Source organism: Sorex araneus, chromosome 11 (genome assembly GCF_027595985.1).
Source record: "Sorex araneus isolate mSorAra2 chromosome 11, mSorAra2.pri, whole genome shotgun sequence".
NCBI classification, from domain to species: domain Eukaryota; kingdom Metazoa; phylum Chordata; class Mammalia; order Eulipotyphla; family Soricidae; genus Sorex; species Sorex araneus.
In genome coordinates, this window is record NC_073312.1 from 55,458,643 (window position 1) to 55,481,036 (window position 22,394).

Below are 22,394 nucleotides of genomic sequence, written 5' to 3' on the forward strand. Positions count from 1 at the left end.
CAGGGGGAAAAAAGCAGCTCATTCAAGGCTGTTGAGTATGTCAATTGGTCCAACCTTTTTGGAGAACAATATGGACACTCTGAAAAAATAGGAATCAAGCTTTTATTTAAACCTTGGCATCTACTCCCTGAAATCACAAATTATCAATTCAGAAAAGATATTTACACTCCTAGTTCATTGCAGCACTATTCACAATAGCTAAAATATAAAAACAACTTAAGAGTCCAAGAATAAATTACTGGATAAAAAAAAGTGACACATGTATACAACGGAATTTTACTCAGCTATAAGAAAAGATAAAATTTGCTGCTGCATGGATGAATCTTGAGAATATCATGCTTAGTGAAGTTAGTCAGATGGAGAGGAAAAGACATAAAATGATCTCATATGCAGGATATAAAGAAACATAGCAGAGGTATAACAAATAGCAAGAGACATCAAAACTGAGAACTTAAAATTTAGCAGGAAGCCACCACAGGTGAGGGAAACGGTAAATTAAGGTAGACAGGGCACACTGCAACAATAGTAGGTGGAAATATATATGAATATGTGCTCATATTCATATATTCATTTATTTATAAAAATTCTTTTAGGTATTAAGATAAATATAGATAGAGTGAAATAATGGATTAATGTATTACAAATCAATAATACAATAGAAAAAGACATATTTTCTATACATGATAACAAAATTGCGGTATGTTACCTCAAAGCACTAAAATTTCATTATCAGGAAAAATGGCACTGACTTTGGAGAGACATTATCAATGAAACGAGTTAATTAAACTAGTTGAAGTGCATATAAGATAATTAACAGTTTCATTTATGTGCGGAAGATAAATAATGAAAAAAACAGAGAGAGAAAAAAGAGGATGCATGCCAAAGCACACTATAGCTTTTAGATTTTGTGGAAAAGATGGTAGTTTTTGGAAGCAAAAAAATATGGAAGTTTTCAGAAGCAAAAAAATAGAGCGGGGGATTTGATGATCTTGATAGTGTAATGGCACCACAATTTCATGGTGGTGAGGAGAACCTTCTACCTATACAGAGGCGTGAAGCTGCTCTCCACATATTATAGAATTGGAAAAATTGGTAAACCAATAAAACTGAACCTAAAGAAAAGAACTGTCACTGTCACTGTCACCCCATTGCTCATCGATTTGTTTGAGCGGGCACCAGTAACGTCTCTTATTGAGAGACTTATTGTTACTGTTTTTGGCAGTAACAAAGAAAATAACTCTTTCAAAATAAAATTTTATATTTGGATGTCAAAATATAACTTATCTCATAACTGGGATATCTCGTAAATTATAGTTGATTCTAGTTTAATTTATAGCATTCTGAAAAGTATACAATTATAATACTATAGGTCATTATATCTTGCTTTTGTTTTGGGTGATTTGAAAATCATATTTAATGTGCTCAGGTTTACTCTTGGCTTGTGCTCACAGGGATCATACTCCTGTGGTACTTATGGAACCATGTATGGTATTGGGGATTAAACCCAGCTTGGCTACATGCAAGGTTTAATGTTGTACTTATCTCTCAAGTGACATCCTGGATAGTGACATTTTATAAGCCAATGCTTTAATAAAATTATGATAGTTAATAAAACAAGTACATATTATTCATAAATTATACTAAACATGTACATATATTACATATGCAAACTAAACCTTCCAATCACTAAACATGGCCAGTTTTTTTTTTTTTTTTGCTTTTTTGGGTCACACCCAGCGATGCTCAGGGGTCACTCTGCACTCAGGAATTACCCCTGGCCGTGCTCTGGGGACCATATGGGATGCTTGGAATCGAACCCTGGTCGGCCATGTGCAAGGCAAACGCCCTACTCGCTGTGCTATCATTCCAGCCCCCATAAACACGGCCAGTTTTGTTACCACATGTACATATGACTCAGGAACAAATGTATTACAATTTATTCAAGATTATACTAACAATTTGGATATGTCACACTTGAACTCAGGTAGTCTGATTCCATGTTTTTATTTATTCATTAACTTCTAAATATTTGGGGTATAAGATATTAAATATAGATAATGCATTATATAGAATAAAGAGAGGATGTATTTGGTGAGTAGGAAATGGTCTTACCATGACTATAGCAAAGAGTATTAATGAGTGACATATTAAATGAGAAAGCTTGTGTTCTTGTCTGATGAACTTAGAATTCAAGGATAAAATACTAAACACATGTTCTTGAGACGATCTTAATCAGTCTATCTCAAGACTAAATGACCACAAGGAAGTGGTACCATACTCTACCATTGTACAATCTGTAAGAAGCAAATTTCTGTCCATTAAGTAAAGTCCTAAGGGAACTAAGGCCAAGAACACAGATGTTTTAGTCAATCTAGGACTGATTAAAAACACTTAAGGGTTTCTTTTAGTATCTCACACCCAAGAATTAGGGATAGAGATGCAGTACTTGATAAAATGCCTCATTTTTGAGATTATTTGTTAAAATAAAATTTTAATGTACAGAATTAAAATATAATGAGAAATACAGTTGAAATTCTGTTACTGAGACAATATAAAATTAAACATAAATGAAATGCAGCTAAAGTACCTGTCGTGAACTTTTTTACTTGACTGAAATGTACGTAAGAAGGACTCTGTAAAAATATCCCTTTCTTCTTCCTTTGAAAAAAGACACTACTGGGGTAGGATTGGTGGAACAGAGGCTGTGGCACTTGCCCTGTATGCAGCTGTTGACCCCAGTTCTATCACAGTTGCTCATATGCTTCCCTTGAGCACTCTCAGCAGTGACCCCTTGAGCACAGTCAGGAATAAGCCCTAAGTGTTGCTGGAAGTGACTCCAACACTGCTCCCTCCCACAGAAAGGAGGGGAAGCCTATTAATTTTAAGGCTTTAAGTCAAGATTTTAAAGTCTCTCCACGTTTATAAAGTGAGAAAATTATTTTTTAACTAATAAAATATTTTACTTATATAATACAACAAACCATTTTATAATTATTGAAATTATTTATTGAATAATTAAATAAAATTAATTATTTTTTTAATTTTTAAAAAGTCAAAAAATATTTATTGAAGAAATATTTCTTACTAATTACCTTTTAAAATATATTATAAATGCACAGCGGGTAGGGCATTTGCCTTGCACGTGGCCTACCCGGTTCCTCAGTCCCTCTCGGAGAGCCCTGCAAGCTACTGAGAGTATCCCACCCCCATGGCAGAGCCTGGCAAGCTACCCGTGGCGCATTCGATATGCCAAAAACAGTAACAAGTCTCACAATAGAGACATTACTGGTGCCCGCTCAAGTAAATTGAGGAACAACGGGAAGACAGTGCTACAGCGCTACTGTTAAGTGGCATGAGTCATTAAGTGGCATGAGTCACCCATTTTGTAGCGTAGGTATTACTGTAGAAATAATTCTCAGGGAATGCCTGTTGATATGTTAAAGTTTTCTATGGCATGGAACTGGGAAGATGGTACAGAGGGTAAGGAAATGGCATTGCACATGCTATCACCAATTTGATCTCAGTGATACATGTGGTTCTCTGAGCACTGTGGGGGGATGGTCTAATGAAAGAAAAACAACAAAAAAATGACATGGCAATAGATACTTTGCATGTAATATTTCTTTTAGTGTAGCCAAATTCTCATTAATTTTGTCAATATTTTAATGATCTAACTCCTACTTTTATTCATTTGTTTCTTTAAATATTCACTTATTGTATTTTAAATAACTGACATAATATATTATATAAGGCACATTCAGAAGATCATCAACTCTTGCCACGTGTGTGGTCCAGTTATGATATTGTAAGGGCAGACCACAGGATTCTCTTAAGTATGAAGTATTGCAAGTTAAATTTTGTTAACTATGAAATACTATGAACAAAACATCAAATCCACAAGCAGCTTCTTGGTGGTAGCAGCTATTTCACAGTATCTTTCTTGTCCTGCCTTGTCTAAAGTCAGTATGTTTTCAATCAATTTTCCAGAGCATCACTAACTGAACTAAAGGCGTCCTCAAGTTTTTGCTTCATTTCAGTTGTCTTGAATGTCCTGTCTGTGTGGCATCTCCCTATTGTTGTGCTTTCTGTATCACTGTATCACTGTCATCCCATTGTTCATTGATTTACTCAAGTGGGCACCATTAAGTTCTCCATTCGTCCCAGCCCTGAGGTTTTAGCAGCCTTTCCTTACTCGTCTTTCCCAACAATTGGAGGTTCTTTCAGGGTCAGGAGAATGAGATCTGTTATTGTTATTGTTTTTGGTATATTGAATATGCCATGGGGACCTTGCCAGGCTCTGCAGTGTAAACAAGATACCCTCGGCAGCTTGCAGGGCTCTCCATGAGGCGCATATATATATATATATACACACACATAGAGAGAGGAATATATATACGCCTTTATATCTATATCTTTATATATCTTTATATATATATATATATCTTTCCCTCTATGATTTTGTGGAAAATGGGTAGAAAGTATCTTATGTGTCGAGGCTGCGCAGTCCAGGAATAGGATCACTCATGCTTTCAATCTATCTAATTGCTCAAAGTACTGAGCAAACAAACCCTGACTATATCACCTTAGTCCTTTGGGTTGTTTATCATTTCTTTTGGTGAATTATTTGGCAATCACATTTTATGCTTCTCTGGGAGACATGTAATTTACTTTTTCAGTTTCTGAGGTTTTATCTGAATATTACCATTTTAATCTACCACATTTTTAAGTTATTTGTGAGTATAGATATTTCTTCTCTACTTACTGCATACTGTACTTTTATAAGAGGAGTTCCACATTAAAAATGCTATTTGTTTATCTAATAAGATGATTAATTTTTGTTGTTCATAAACTCTAAATATTGCTTTTGAAGTATTCCTTTTTTAATAAAATTTGATATTGCAACACTATCTTGAAAAATAAATAAGATTTCCTTTACTGCTTGAATTCAAATACTGGGTAATTTGTATAAAAAATAATCAGAACAAAATTCAAATTTCCTCTAATAATTATATATATCTTGCAATTAAGAATTTCTTAATAGGTTTTGGTAAATAAGTTTTATAAACAGAGCATGAATCTTTTAGTGAAATTAATGTATTATATAATTATCATTAGTTAGCAACAGGAGGCCATAATGATTCACATAAATTTTATTCTATGAAGATTATAGCTTCTCTAAAACTATGCAAAATCAGTTGGATATGGCTACTTTGGTTGCTTTTCTCTTTCTTTGTAGTTCCAAACTCATTTTAGTTTTTATGAAAACATGTTATTGCCTAAAGACTAGAACAATTATTATTTTATCAAATGATGAGTGCTAATATCTGTAATTGTGAATGTTGAAGAAAATTATGAACACTATTATTCTTAATGCTGCATTTCCTCCAAAATCAAATGATTACTAATAAAAATTATTAAAATAATAGTATGGCAAAATGAAATTGAGTTAAAAATTATTCATTCATATTAATGCCTACTACTGAGTCAGTAGCTGGATATTGTGTTTTTATTCTTTCCGATGCTAAACCAATTATGAGAAAGGAGAGATATAATTTACCTACATGGCTTTGACACCTGCTTATTTTATCTGAATAGTTTATAGATAAGACAAAATAGTCTTTTATTTTTCATCAAAGTAACATCTTAAAGTGACAACTATGATATAACCTAATTATCCTTATGATTAATCTATATATTGCTACAAGCTCATATGCCTGGACTATTATAATTGCCTTCAAATAAAGATATCTATATTTGCATCTGCCATTAAAATTTACTCAGAAATAAATAATTAACAATATCATACCTTTAGAAACCCCTTAGTAAATACAACACTGTGGCATGGAATAATGTTCATGATATATCTCATTTGACATTATTTTGATTTGTCACATTCATTCATTTTTCTATGCTTTTGCTTAGGGAATTTTCTCTAGACAGTTTCTATCCTTTTCCAATTACTTTTTCACTGTTTTCATTTTCATAAGTTCCCTTCAACTTCACCTTCAACATTGAAAGGGTTCAATGCTTTTTGCATGTGTTCCTATCATAGATCTTATCGCCTTATTTATTTACAGGAATACATATAGCCAGTGCCACACATCTGCCTCACAAAGTTTGTACAGACTCTCTCTAACTACTGTCTACTATTATTTTCCATTTTGATAATACAGGACTAAAAACTCTTGCATGAGAATTACAAAAGATGCTGCTTGTTTTCTCTAGAGACAGAAATACCCAAAATTTATTTCCCTCCATGTTATCCAGGACCAAGGACTTACAGGATTTACTTTTTGTGTTTTCCAGTTATATCTCTTCTGTGAAAACATAAAATGTTGAGGCATATTTTTTGTACCACTGTCCATAGTTTACATCTCAGGATTAACTCCTTATTGGCAGTTGCTCCAGTACCAACTCCTTTATTAAGTTTCTCTTCTCTACATCCCTTCCTCACTTTCCTACTAGTATTTCTTTAACTTCAAATATATATCATATCTTTTCCTTAATCCCCAGTTTGTAGAATTTACAATGAAATTTTAGCACAGACATATAATGCTGATCTGCTTCAGATAATTGGCTTGTTTGTCAGATGCCATCAAGACAAAACAGCAAGTCAGCAGTAGTGCAGTTTCTAGGGCTCAGTGGTAGTAACTATGGAGTTCGTACTATCAGAGCTCTGAGGAAAGCAAAGCAAAGTGAAGCGTTCCTGCTATTTAGAGGACTGAAAAACCAGATCCTCATTCTGAAAGTAAGGGAAATATAACTGTGATGGGAGCTAATCCCAAAGCATCAGCAAACATCCTGTTCAAAAGGAAACCTTAAAGAGGAAGGAATAGAATCCTAAATCCTAAGCATAAATCAATGAGGTGATTTAAGCTTTGCTCAAGGGGGTTCTTTATTTGACTGTAGATCACATAGATGCTCATCTGAGTTAAATGGTTCAAAATACGTGTTCCCTCAAGATTTTTTCTCATAATCTCTAGCTCAATGATTACTTTCAATAGAATGGTCCAACTGAGGTATTACTATTTTTCTTGAAGATAAAATATACTTTTTAGCAAAAAAAATAAGTAAACTGGCAAATATTTTTAGTTTAAAACCACAGAGAAATGAATTCTAAATATATTGGACAAAACCTTTTTGCAAAGTTTTAGGTGCATCATAGATGCAGATGCTAAAACTGTTTATGTAAACAAATGTTTTTATACTCATATATTTGTATTTTGATGAATGCAATTTCAAATAACTATCCAAATGCATAGTTCTCTAAAAACCATTTTTCTCATCCCATAAAAAGAAAACATGAAATAATAGAAATACTCTCACATGAGTCCATGTTTAAGCTATACACTGTCCATTAAATGAGTATTTTCCAGTCCTGAGTAATAGTACATTAGGTAGGGCACTTGTCTAATGTATATCCAACCATGCTTTGATTCCAGGCACCCATATGATCCTCCAAGCCAATCAGGAGTGATCCCTGAATGGAGAATGAGGACCAAACCTGAGCAAAGCCAGGTGGAACCAAAACAAAAAACAAAAAAAAGTAAATGAATAAAATCAGAAAGTAATGTCCAGATGTACACACTATAAAAAATTGTATTCAAGACATATTCAAGAGAATACAACGCATCAATGATCAATAAATGTACATGCCCACCACTCAACTGAACTGATCAATTGCTTTGCATAATTATGATGTGTCATCTTTTAACATTTTTTCATTGGTTAAATCTTTGAAAAATAAAATATAATGGGCAGAAATATGATGCAGCAGGGTTCAATTCCAAGCACCGCATGGTCCCTTTTGTACCACTGGTTGTGGAACTGGAGTCCCTTGAGCATCACTAGCTGTGGCTCTGGAAACACTGACCTCAGACATGGTGGCTCAGGTCATTCCTGAGCAGCATCATGTCTCCAGGTCCTTTCACTAACCACTGGCCAGATTTGCTGAGAACTCAGGTCGTATCCCTGGTCTTGTGAGCACTGCATGGGAGTAAGACAGAGCACCCCCTGAGCGCCCTCCCACACCAATAAAATATAAGGCTTTATAAATTTTAAATTTGTTAATAGAAGATATGTGATATAAAATTTACTTACCCTCACTTGGCCTACGAAGGCATTGGCTTCTTCCTCCACCACAGACAGATTTCTCGGTAGATAGGGGTCAAAGACTGGAGCATTGTCATTGACATCTGTCACCACTATATTCACAGTAGCAGTTGATGTCTTTAAAAATAAATAAAAAGATTACAATTGAAGGAACTATATTTATTTTGATGCCACTTATGTGACCATCCTGGTATCTGTGTACCAGAAAAGTTTTTAGTTTTACCCCTATATCTTAGCTTTTCAGACAAAAGAGAGAAGCTTAAATTTTACAAATTACCAAAAACTTAAAACTTAAGAGTCAAGGAACAAAATAGCACAGTGGCTAGGGCTGTGTGCCTTGCACATAACTGACCGGGTTTGATTCCTCCATCACTCTTGGAGAGCCCCACAAGCTACCAAGAGTATCTGGCCTGCAAGGTAGAGCCTGGCAAGCTATCTGTGGCGTATTCGATATGCCAAAAATAGCAACAACAAGTCTCACAATGGAGATGTTATTGGTGCTCACTCGAGCAAATCGGTGAACAATGGAATGACAGTGCTACAGTGCAATAATAATAAGGGACAAGTATCTTCCCCCAAATTTCAAGTATTTTCTGTAAAATTACTAGTAGATAAATGATTTTACCTTTCTCTTCTATATTTATTTTATTTGTTATAACAAGGAATTACAAGAGAGCTAGAGAGATAGTATACCAGGTAAGTTTCTTGTATTGCATTCAGTAGACCCTGATTTAGTCTACATATAGATATCATTTTCCCCTAACCACCAATATTGCCAGGGTGATCCCTGAGTAAAGACTAAACCTTGAACATAGCCGATGTGACCCACCGGCCTCCTAAATAGAAACATAGTGTATACACTTTGGGAATATACTATTTACCTTAAATGAAATTACAATATTTACACCTAAGCTAAACTTCTTTTCACATAAATTAAGCTTATCCCAATGTATTTAATTGTTCATAGGCAATCCATTCATCATTAAAAAATATTCATGCATAAAGGAAAATCTTGGAAATGTTTTATATTTTTAAATTTTTTTGGAAAAAATCTAGCCTTACACTGTGAAAAATTCAAATATCTTAATACAGTTTGTAAATCTACATTTTTTTTATTTAAAAAACTATGCATATTAGGGGCTGGAGTGATAGCACAGCGGGTAGGGCGTTTGCCTTGCACACGGCCGACCCGGGTTCAAATCCCAGCATCCCATATGGTCCCCTGAGCACCGCCAGGGGTAATTCCTGAGTGCAGAGCCAGGAGTAGCCCCTGTGCATCGCCAGATGTGACCCAAAAACCAAAAAAAAAAAACAAAAACTATGCATATTAAGTGAATCTATCCTTGTTTCATTCTTCACCTTCTAGATTGTTGTTAAATACAAATGTTACAGATTTTTATATATTGATTATGTATTTCTTTGCTGTATTGGTTTAGTATTTCAAGCATTTGTGGAATCTTTAAATTCTTTCCCATGTATTATGACGACATCTACAAAAGTGACAGTTTATCTCTACTTTTCCAATTTGTGAGTCATTTTTTTTTTTATTTCTTGCCTGATTTCAATGCTGAGAACTTCAACCTCTTACTGAATAGTAGCAAAGAATATGAAAATAACTGTTCTGTGCCTGATCTCAAAGTAAAGACTTTCATTTTTTAATCACTGAATAAGTTGTAAGCTTGAGATTTCTTACAATTGTCTTTACTACCTTGGGTTAAGTTTTTTCAATTTTTTTTTTTAACTAAGAACTTTCATTATTAAACACATTGAAACTTGTCATAAGCTTTGTCTCCAACTATTGATATGTTAATATTATTTTTATATTTTTTCATTAATATGGCAATTCCATTAATTGATTTGCATATATTGAACCATCATTACATCTCTGAAATAAATCCCATTTAATTATGGTGTAGTATACTTTTGATATATTTTTGGATTCAGTCTGCTAAAGATTTGTTGAAGACCTTCCCACCAATATTTAACCCAACAAATATACTTAATAAAAGAAAACTGCTCTGTGGCACAGAGTTTATGGCATAAAAATGTAATTAACAATAACTGACATATTATAATGATTAAATACCAGAATTGTGGCAGGTATTTGAGAAAATTTAGAGGACATAATCAAATCATGTTTGGATATGCAAAATGACTGAATACAATGCTTATTTGAAAAAAAAATGGGTGGGGGAGGGTGTACTTAAAGCCTCCAGTGCTCCTCCTGGTATTGCTGGGCCATGGGTCGGGGTAGGGTCAACTTTTGGTGCTATGGATCAAATCAGGGTCAACCTCATATCAAACAGCTCATAAACTACTATTCTATCTCTCCAACCCTTTGAAATGGATATTTTTTGGTGGAGAGAAAAATATAACTTATTTCTGTAGAATATAGAGCCATAAACCATTTTGATCATCAAATATTAGCTTTGATTCTTAGTACCTCTTACAAGTAACCTATGCAATCAATCAAAATGGTTTCCTAAGTGCTTCAAGACATTTATGTGCAAATTAATTTTTTTGCTAACACAGAAGTTATGTTAAATAAAATTAGTTCCAACATAATGAAACTGCAAAAACACATTTTAGAGTATATATTAATGAATGGCACAATGGAATACTTATTAGACAAATAGGTATTTAATTTTTCCTATAAATCTAATAAAAAGGCACTCCAGAAGACATAGTTCATTCTAAAGTTGCCTGTATCCTAGCCTGTGTGTGTAATTTCTCTTTCCTTCACAGAACTATGCTGTGGTGTTGCTAATATCCTTTTCTAGGATACAATTTTTTCCACATGCATCTTCTCTCTTCTTTCTCTCTTGCTCCATATATATATATATATATATATATGTATGTGTTTGTGTGTAGATACATATGTGTGTACATATATATATATATATGTATCTTCAAATTTCCACATTGTTTTTAGAATCAGTAACCTCCTTCAATGAAACTATTTGTTTCATTACAAAAAAAATAATAATAAAGTATGCAATCAGAAGAACTTAACTGTCAAGTTAAAAGTGCACACACCATAAAACAGCCGGAGTTTTGGTTAATCAGTTAAAATAACCCATTAGAGAACACTAAACACTGTGAGCACTGTCATTCTGTTGCTCATCGATTTGCTTGAGCGGGCACCAGTAATGTCTCCATTCTGAGACTTGTTGTTACTGTTTTTGGCATATCGAATACGCCACGGGTAGCTTGCCAGGCTCTGCCATGCAGGCAAGATACTCTCAGTAGCTTTCGGGGCTCTCCGAGAGGAGTGGAGGAATAGAACCTTGGTCGGCGAACACCCTACCCGCTGTGCTATGGCTCCAGCCCAACACACTAGAGAAAGTTAAAAATTTTCAAGTATATGAAGTTGTTTATGGTTCTGATATTCCAGGGTAAGAGATATTGGGATAATAGTTCAAGAATTCATTACTAGAAATGTATTTTACAATAAAGATAACACTCTTTCACATTCTTGACTAATATTTTTGAGAACCATTACGATATGTAGTACTTACCCCGTCAGGCCTGCCATCTGTAGCTGTGACGATGAGAATATAGCGGTCAGTACTTTCCCTGTCCAGTGCTTTCCCCAAGGTAAGAATCCCCGTACTAGAGCAGAAAAAAAAAAGATACAAAGATATTTTATATCACAGTGAGTATTCCTACAAACTCTGAACAACTTTTGATAGTTTATTTCACCTTTAAGCAAATAAAGCAACCATCATTTGAGTACTTAAAATATTACTGAGGGGCCAGAGTGCTGTGTAGGGTGCTTGCCTTGCAAACCCAGGTTTGATTCCTGGAACCTCATAATGTCCCCTGAGCCCCAACAAGAGGGCATCCCAGAGCATAGAGCCCGGAATCATCCCTGGCCACGGCCAGGTTTGCCCACCGCCCTAAAATATATCATTGAATATTTAAGATGTTATTCATGTTGAAAGATATTTTTTTTTAAAAAAATGTATTATGACCTGAGCTTCTTAACATAAGTGAAATAATGCAAAACTAAATGAGATCTTTCAGTTGTTTTTTAGCCACTAAGAAAAATATCAAAATTATGCTTAGTATATCTCATGAAGAAAGATATTTATCTTGTTTGTGTGAAAGCTTAAAATGCATGACTTCATTCTGCTTAGTAGTCTGAGAATCTTTTGAGTTAAGAAGTGATTTCTGTGATTTATCACTGTCACCTTTCACCATTCATTGTTACATATTTGCCCGTTATTGAATCACCAAAGACTAAAATAAGCACCTCAATAGTATTAAAATTAGACTAATTTTTCTTTATTAGTTTTAAAATAAATTAAATTTACTGATAAATGTAGAGATGAAATATAACAAACATTAAAAACATTAATGATTATATATTATACTACTTCTTACCCATATTTTCATACATTATAATATTTTCTAGGGGACTCAACCCATAATACTTTGAGTAAATGCTTATATCAAGTTTATAAGCATTTACTCATTTATTTTGTAATCTATAAAATATATGTACAAATATATTTTTGTGATCCTATTTTCTGATATTTGAGTGATTTTAATATTCCTGTCATAGAGAAATAAACTTTAAATAAAACATTGTACTTGAATATTTTATACCATTATTTAGTTTTTAACATTTTAAAACACTTTACTTAATATAATTAAAACTTGTTCTCTTATGTAGCTGGTTTTGTTATTGTTTGGTCACAAACTATTTTTTTAAAAAAAGTATTTTACATTGTGTTATAGACTTTTGCAACCTGACAGTATTGCTGTTATTTCAATTGAAGCTCAAATCATATACTTTTGGATAAATTAATGGGATATTTTTATTTTAATACAGTGCTTTTACTGTTGTGATGAATTTAAACAATTCACACCCACATAATGGGAGTTGAGGAGAGTTGAACCCAGTGATTCAAAACCTGAGTCACAAGCTATTCTATTGATTTAATTTTGTTGTAGTTCATATGAATTTTATAAACTTCTAAACATATGGCATTACAATAAAAATTACTTTGCTTCCTGTATATATTATATGTTTTGTCAAAAATAACTGAAAGCCAATTCCCATAGAAGTTCTTGACAATAAAGTTTGGATCAACTTCCCACATCACTGATGATTCAAATAATCTCATTTTAAATTGCACTCAAACAGAAAAGTAAGATATTTAATGTTAAAATCTTAGAAAGAACAAATGAATAGAGAATTTCTCGGGAGAATCAAGACAAAATTTCCCTTATGTAGTACACAATAGCATTGAAAGTACAGTTATTAACACATACACATGACCAGTTGAACTTCAAGAAGAATATAAGAATTATTAATGTCAATGAACTGTAAATCTGTACACAAAGAATGAAATTAGACTATCTCACATCATAAATATTTTCTCAAATATCTTATACAAGCAAAGAACTGAAATTTATGGGAACAAGTGGACATTAGGAAGGGTAAGATTAGAAATATAGGCCTAAGAAAATAAATTAATGGTATGAAATGTCACAAGGGTGAGCATAGGATGGGCCTGATTATCTAAATAACCTCGATTAAGTTAATAGAAGATAATCATCTCAATATCCTTACACCTGTTTCACCAGCTTGAGTGCTTAAACTCAAAGGAAAAATGTTGAAATACTTGAATACTTGTTTATCCAAACAATGTCTTCAAATAACAAGCAAATACATAAAAAGAAGTTAAATAATTATGAGGAAAATACAAATCAATTCTACAATAAAATAGTACTTCACACTGACAAAGATGACTATAATTAGAAAAACGAATGGGAAAATAGCAAGTGTTGATGAATCTGAGGAGTAATTAGACATTGTCCTTTACTGACTAGAATTTAAAATGATTCAGTCCCTCTAAAAAATAATCCTAAATTTATCCATAAAATAAATATAAAATAAAATGACCCCACTTTGGGTGTTTAGCCCTCCACCTCAATGAGAAAAACATTTATTTGAAGAAGAATATGCAGTTTCATTTTTATTGCAAGATGATTTACAATAGTCAAGGGTTGGAAATATTCTAGGTTTCTGTTACATAGAGATGTTTGAATAAAGAAAATGTGATATACAAGTACACTAGAAAAATACTCAATAATAAAATAAGGAAATCCTGCCAGTTGCAATAATATGAATGGCATAAAAGAATATGATTCTGGGTGAAATGCTTTAGTGAGAGCACAACGATTACTGCATGATATAATTATACATATTAGTATATAAAAATACAGCAAGTGGATACATTAAATTAAAAAACCTGCATTTATATTCTAATATGAACAAGTGTTTGCTAGATGGTGAGTAAAAGGGACACAAGAACAAAAGGAGTCAACTGTGTGATGCAGTGTAGAACTGGACATTTAGAGGTACATTTAGAGTAGTATATATTAATTACACAGTTATGTTTAATTATGTAAAACTGAAACAATGTTATAATATAGTTACTTCATTAATACACAAATGAGAATTGCAATATATTCTAAAAATTTCTAGTCTCAGTATATTTAAAAGAAAACAGGTAAATACATGCGGGTATATATCCAAGGCAGCAGTCATAACTACATTAAAAATAGTCAAAATGCAGAAAATCATCCCAAATGTCTATTCATTTGTTAATTAATACTCTTGCATATTCATACATAGAATCTTGATTTTTCAAGTAATAAAAGAACAAAATACTGATAGTGATTTAAAGTGAGTGAACTCTGAAGAAGGTTAAGTGAAAAAGGTCAGTTACAGAAAGTTGTGTTTGCCCTAACTCCTTTAATATGAAATATGCAAGTAAATACTTAGAGATAGAACAAAATAGATGATTACCAGAAGTTGAGGAAAAAGCTAGTATAGGGAGGTTGTTTGAATGGTTCGTGCTTGCTATATTTACTTGTATAAAAATAAAATTTGTGTTCAAAGTTGTTTAAATTGTGTTTAAAAAAAGGAGTATAATTGTTTACTTTTATATCAGTCCATTAGTCTTTATAATCTGCTGCTATACAACAATCATTCTTCTACAATTGTTTGGGACAAAATGTTAAAGAAGTTTGTTATTAACTAAAAGTAATTTGTATACTCTGTATTAAATGCCTTCTAAGTGTTATCAATTTCTACTTACATTTTAATTTGTACATGTGCATTGTATCTGAGTTTTGACATTCATTCTATTGCTTCTGGGCATAATATTTTGGACCTTATGTGTTATTTAGAGAATTTGGGCATATTTTTAACTGTGTATAATTTCAAACTTGTCATGGCAGTTTATGTTAAACTGTAAGGAATGATTTAAAAATACAACTAAAAAGAAATAAGTATTTTCAGCAGTTCAGGGGAAAGAGAGTGGCATGAACTATGCTGGAAGATTCAAGGGTATAAACAGTTGTCTGATATGTGTACACATTTTGAAAGCTGAAATGATGGAATAGAAACTGCTTATTTTCTTTCTTACATGTTATTCAACCTTCAATGTAATTACAAAATTAACTGATGTGAAAAACACAAATAAGACTTAAATTTAGTATCAAACAACAAGGCTCACAATGGAGATGTTACTGGTACCCACCCCAGCAAATCGATGAGCAACAAGATGACAGTGATACAGTGACATATAGAAAGAAATTCCCAAAGCCCAAAATTCCAATTAACATATCATTTTTTAATGAAAGCTACTAATAGGAAAAATAACTATTTAACATTCTTTCTGCACTCCACCTTTAAATTACATCACATATCTGGGTTGGAGTCATAGTACATTTGGTTGGGCACTTGCCTTGCATGCATGAACCAAGGTTCTAGTTCCGGCACCCAATATGGTCTCCCAAATCTAGCCAGGAGTAATTTCTGAGCACAGAGCCAAGAGTAAGCACTGAGCCTTCCAGGTATTACTCAAAATTCAATTAATAAATAAATAAAAATAAAAATTACATCACATATCACATGATACAATGATGACAAATTTAAAGAACTTTTCAGTTTCATGCAATGCATGTGATTGTCAAGTAGTCTTTCTTTTCAAGAATGAATTTCTGTCTTAATTATTTGACAAATCCAAATAATTAGATATATAGATTTAACTCTAAATACCCTGCATGGCAGAGTCTGGCAAATTCCCCGTGGCATATTTGATATGCCCCAAACAGTAAAAATAACAGGTCTCATTCCCCTGACCCTGAAAGAGTCTCCAATCCAATCGTTGGGAAAGACGAGTAAGGAGAGGCTGCTAAGATCTCAGGGCTGGGATGAATGGAGACATTACTGGTGCCCGCTTGAGTAACTAGATAAACAATGGAATGACAGTGATACAGTGATAGAGTGAGCTCTAAATATATCACAATTCAATAAAACTACAATGCTACTGAATGATTATTTACAAATCATGTCACTGTCACTGTCATCCCGATGCTCATCGATTTGTTCGAGCGGGCACCAGTAATGTCTCTCATTGTGAGACTTATTGTTACTATTTTTGGCATATCAAATACACCATGGGTAGCTTGCCAGGCTCTGCCGTGCGTGTGTGATACTCTTGGTAGCTTGTGGGGCTCTCTGAGAGGGCGGAGGAATCGAACATGGGTCAGCTGCATGAAAGGCGACCGCCCTACCGCTGTGCTATCAATCCAGCCCTTAGAAATCATATTTAAATTAAATACAGGTATTTGGGGACAAATTTTGTTTTAATTGATAAAGTTAAAATAAAGATGTTGCAAGAACATTTATTGCCAAAATTTGCATTGTAGCATAAAACACTATAGTGCTTAAAGCAAACAGTATATGTCTACATTTTATTTAGCATGAAAATATAATAAAATACATGAGATATGAATTCAGATATATGATGTTGGATAACCCTGGGTTGTTCCTGCTGCTCCCGCAGGGAGCTTAAGGTTTACTGAGTCACTCTCACAACAGTGCAACTGATGCACACCTAATTCCAACAGCCACTAATAATCCTAAATTGCTTTTCTCTTTCCCTTATTCCATTTGTATGGTTTATTTAGCAACATCCTTTTTGTATAGACACAGGAAGACAGTTGATGCTATGCTATGTAAAATGGAAGTTAATTGACTCCAAAATTATATTTACCCTGGGCATCCATATTTACTTGACTTAAGCCTCAGTTGCCCTTAGTTACTAGCACTTCAAGAGCAAGGTCCCGACAAGGGACTGATGGACCCAGAGAAACCTGTGAGCTACCCTTGCATCAAAATGGGCCAAGCACCATAATACTTAACTATAAGTTAAGAGCAAGGTCATCGACAAGCTCTGTCATGACCCAAAAAGGTGGTAACTGAATAAGGACTCTGCTGGTGTTAGAAAAGACTAATCTGACCTGATGACTGTGGTCTGGAATATATAGTGAGATGTTCCCAGGAAGAACCAAACTTTAAGCTTGATATATCTCATACTGTGCTCATACAAAATGACATTGCTAGGGGCTGGAGAGATAGCACAGCGGGTAGGGCATTTGCCTTGCACGCGGCCGACCCGGGTTCAAATCCCAGCACCCCATATGGTCCCCTGAGCACGGTCAGGGGTAATTCCTGAGTGCAGAGCCAGGAGTAACCCCTGTGCATCGCCAGGTGTGACCCAAAAAGCAAAAAAAAACAAAAAAAAAAACAAAATGACATTGCTAGAAATATTATAAGAAATAAATTTACGATAACTGTTTAGACAGATTACTAACTGAGGGAAGGAGAAATCAACACACCCTGGATGGATTCCCACCTTTGAGTGGATCTCCTAGTAATACAGATTAATCTCCTTAGATGAGATTTGTCCCTGAGTTAATCTCCTGAAGGAGTGGCATTTACCTCTTTTTGTTGTTATGGTAATGTTCAGCCCTAACTTTGTATCCCTACTCTACATGATTCCTGTGTAACTATGCTGTTTTGGGCTAGAGGAAGACCCAAACAGAAGACGTAGAGAGAAGACTTAGACAGAAGGCGAAGACTTGGGGACAGAAGACAACAAGAAGACAATGAGAGAAGTCTTAAGGAGAAGACAAGAAAATTCTTGTGGCAGAGCCGTGAAGAGGACAACAATGTGAGAGGGAAAGGAGAAGGACAGAGACTTGTGACTGGAAGAAACTTATGGCAGAGACTTGTGGCTGGCAGAGAAATTTGTAGGAGGTAGTCTGGACTCTCGGAAGGAGTGCTGAGAAGGAGACAGTGAAGACTAGACGCTGAAGACTAAATGTTGAGGACCAGAAGGTCGTGGACAGGATGATGATAACTTTGAGATCTGCCAGGAGACTAAGATGACGGAACACGGATGACTGGGACTGCAGCCAAAACGCAGAAGCCTGGTTCCTGTTCCGCAGTTTCCCTTGCCTGTCCTCCGCCCATCATACAGCAGCTCTCAAACACAAAACGCTCCAGTTCTTTCTCTATCCCTTGCCTGTCCTCGGGCCCACTGTCTTTATTTTTCATTGAAACTTACAATATGATAAGTCAGATCATCTTTATTCCATTAATTTTAAAGAGTGACTGAATTATTCAAATCATTAAAACATGTTGGGATGTGGTACACACTTTCAGAGTCTCCGGAAGTTTTAAAGAGGAAGTAATTGAAATTATTTTCAATTACTTATCACAACTGGGTTGAAATAAACTGTTAATGGTATAGTGTAGACTTCAAATATTATGGAAATGAGGAATAAAAGGTCACAGAATAAAAGATAATGAAAGCAGTAAACTGAATTATGAATCAAGAGTGATCATCAAAAGGTGCCATTCAATCATCACAGGAGCCTGCTGACTCTGGCTTTCTTGGAAGCAAATGGCATTTAAGAGATGGTTTTCCTATTAATCTAATAGCAAAAATATTAGGGATTGAAATATTTAATTATAATACCTATAGTAAAATCAAACATATGGAAGGTTAGTTTGGAGAAATATTGATGTTATACTGACATAATTCAGACCACTGTTTGATCCAGGTACGTGACACTTCGTTTCAAAGTGAGAGAAGCAGTAGAAATACACTTGCTAAAGTAATAGCAGGAATTCTTTAGCAAAAAAGATGTTTAATGAGATTTCACAACTAACAATTGTAAATCCTTCAGTGTCAAAGAAAAAAATAGGTAAACTCAAAAATAGAAAATCTTATCGAGGACAAATACATGAGCTGCCTTAAATTTACATAATTGTCAAGAAGCTAAAAGTCACATAATTGTATCTTCATCAAATTTGTTCATGTATAATTCATACATTACAAAACATATTTTAAGAGTACAATTTGAGGAAACTTTAATATATATGAAGAATTGTTTATCCATAACCACAATTAATATCTGAATAACACCATCATAGTATCTACTACCAATTACTTTTAATCCCCCATTCCACCAGTAACACCCCCCCACCAAACCCCCTCAGTAAAGAACTAATCTGTTTTTGTCTCATAGATGCTTGTGTATTCTGGGCATGTCATGAGAATGGGATCATGTAATATGTGATCTTTTGTAAATAATTTCCTTTATTTAGCATAAAATTTCAAAACCTCATCTATATTATAGAATATTTCAACAAGTTATAATCTTTTAATGATTATTAAATAGCACTCCATTCTCTAGATATATTTTTTATAAATATAGCTGAAAGTAACTATTTGGCTTGTTCCTTAATTTTGTATTATAAGTTATTCTGCTATGAACTATTTTCTAAAACATTTTATATGGTTCTATGCATTTTCCCCCTTTTATTTAGGTAGAATTTGGGAATGATTTGCTACCTGTGTAACATTTAGAGGATATGAAAAATTATTTACTAGATTGCATATTTTTAATCCCCACCAAAAATTTAGTGATTATATATCTCCATATCCTCAACAATACTAGTTTCCTCTCTTCCATCCTAATCATTTTAAGTATGAAGTAGTATATCTTTATTTTTATGATACTAATCTGAATTTTCTAATTGACCAGTAATTGTGAACATATGTCTATGTTCTTCTTGGCTATTCATTTATCTTCTTCATAGAAATATCTACACAAACTACTGCCTATTTATATACTCTATTTTTTCCTTTTCATAGTTCTTTGTATATTTTTATACATGTCCCCTATCACATTAATCGTTATAAATATTTCAGTCATGAAGCATCTTTAACTTTCTTGTTAGTGTCCTTTGATACACACATTAATTTCCTAGTTTGATGAAATACAAGTTAATTTTCTTATTAATCACTTATGTTTTTAGAAATACTGCCTAGTAAAAATCATAAAGGTTTACTTCTGCATATCTCATTAATATTGCAATACTTTATCTGAAACTTTTATATTTGTGGGCCACTTAGAGTTGATTTTGTGAATGATGTAAAAACCAGATTTAACTTTATTTTTGTGTGCTGCCCTAGCTACACTTATTGAATGCATTTTGTTTCCTGATTATATTGACTTGGCCCTCTTTAGCAAATCAAGAGTACAAATGTGAGGCAATTTTTGAAATATTATGCTAATTTTAGTGATCTATGTTTCTATTCATATTCCAGACTGGATTATCATTATAGTACTGAATTGAAAAAACTTTTCTTTTTGTTCAGATGATTGTAAGTTTTAGCTAATTTAGGATTTGTATATACCTGTGGAGGGGATTTAAACTGTTGTCTTTCCATTATTTAAATGGAAATTATGCATCTGTGAAAACTAAAAGTCTAGGAATTATTGTTTTCAGCCAATACTAAATTATAGTTGTAACACCCACTCAGTGTGAAACTGAAGGTACTCTGAGATGCAGTGTCTAGCACATTTGTCAATGTGTTGCTTCATAATCTTGAGCCAAGGCAATGTTTACATAGAGGGAACAAAACCATTTATGGCCAAATAGGAAGTGTCAGAGAACTAACAACACAACCTCTAATATCCTGTCACTCATGATAGCAGAAAGCTCTTTGCTAGGACAAAGAGGAAACAAATATTCTACCCAGAAATCTTGTTCTTTTTAATGCCTAGTCCCAGTTTTCTCAGTAATTATAAATAGTATTTGTGGCATATTAAGATAGGTAAGTAGAATGGTACTGATAAAGACCTCAAAGATATAGCATGGAAGTGCAATCTATTTATGTTTTTAGAATATACAAAAATCATGGATTCAAGGATAAACTTTGATGGCAGCACGATTGTGCTCGAATTGCTCTTTGCCTTACAAAGTTCCCATTATAGAAACAATTTAGTGCTGAGTTACTATTTGCTGAAAGCCCTTATTACTATCACTACATGACAAGTTTAAAAAGATCTAATTAATCCCAAGTTATGTCAGGGAATGAAATGTTTCCACCTCAGTGAATTTTACCTAAAGAGGATGTTCAAAATAAATAAATAGTCTCCTGGGTTAGTTTTCTGGATTCAGAATTATCTAGTCTTCCCCCTAGCTCTCATTAATATTCATGAAAAAATAGTGAAATAAAAGTGCAAACAACTGAAAGCCTCTAATTAAGTCTATTTCCATGCTACCAGTACATTGTTTGACATATTAGAGGTTAAAAAAATCAATTTATAAATCATTTTAAACTCACGTTTCTGAAAGATTAAAAACTCTTTGAGGATCTCCATTCTCAATGGCATATGTAATTGGGTCCCCCTCTCGATCCGTTGCCTTCAGAGAAAAAACATTATTCAATTATTAAGCAATGTATACAGTTCCATTACAGTATAGCATAATTAAGAGCATTAAAGTTATGATCACCACATATCTATGAAATTCTTAACCCCCCCAAATTAAATCATAGGTGAAGGGCAAGATATAATATATATAATTTTAAATGTAATGTTTCTGTCATCTAATTTCTTTTTAAGGCAGTAATGATAAAAATGGGTATCTTCTGAATACACATTCTTACCTTATGGGGAAATGCTGTAGTAATTTTCCTAAAGGTTGTGTTTTAAATTTATATAATTCTATCTGTATGGTTTATACAAGCCAACTCATCTCTAGATAAATAATCAAGCTTGAGAAATTATCTATTATTTTTATGTTTCTTTGAGACTCAGAATCTATAAAGTTAATAAATTTTATGGTAAAAACTGTGAATCTGAGTCCCTGCCCCTAGAAGTTCTGCCTGCAGCCTGCAAATTTACCATGCAACCTCCCCAAGCTAATTCCCCAAGAGGATGTCCCCACTGCACCAGGCACCTGATGAAGGCAACTTTCCACAGAGAGAGGAGCACTGTTGGGGACTCCCAGAATAGCCCTGCCTTCTTTGTTCTCTCTCCAGCCCCAATATCACAGTTTATCTTTGCATTTGTTATTGGCACTTGGTAGTTTCCAAATACTTCTTCGGGCTGAG

General features: G+C 33.6%; 1 protein-coding gene across 1 annotated transcript in view; it reads right to left on the reverse strand.

The window, feature by feature from the left end:
* The window catches only part of PCDH15 (protocadherin related 15), a 1,456,321-nt gene that overhangs the window by 203,200 nt on the left and 1,230,727 nt on the right, over positions 1–22,394 (reverse strand). Inside the window, exons 18-20 of the mRNA XM_055118856.1 lie at positions 21,624–21,703; positions 11,631–11,724; positions 8,101–8,229 (exon numbers count right to left, since the gene is read on the reverse strand). Coding sequence (XP_054974831.1) covers positions 8,101–8,229; positions 11,631–11,724; positions 21,624–21,703 — 303 coding nt within the window. The remainder of the gene's footprint in view (positions 1–8,100; positions 8,230–11,630; positions 11,725–21,623; positions 21,704–22,394) is intronic.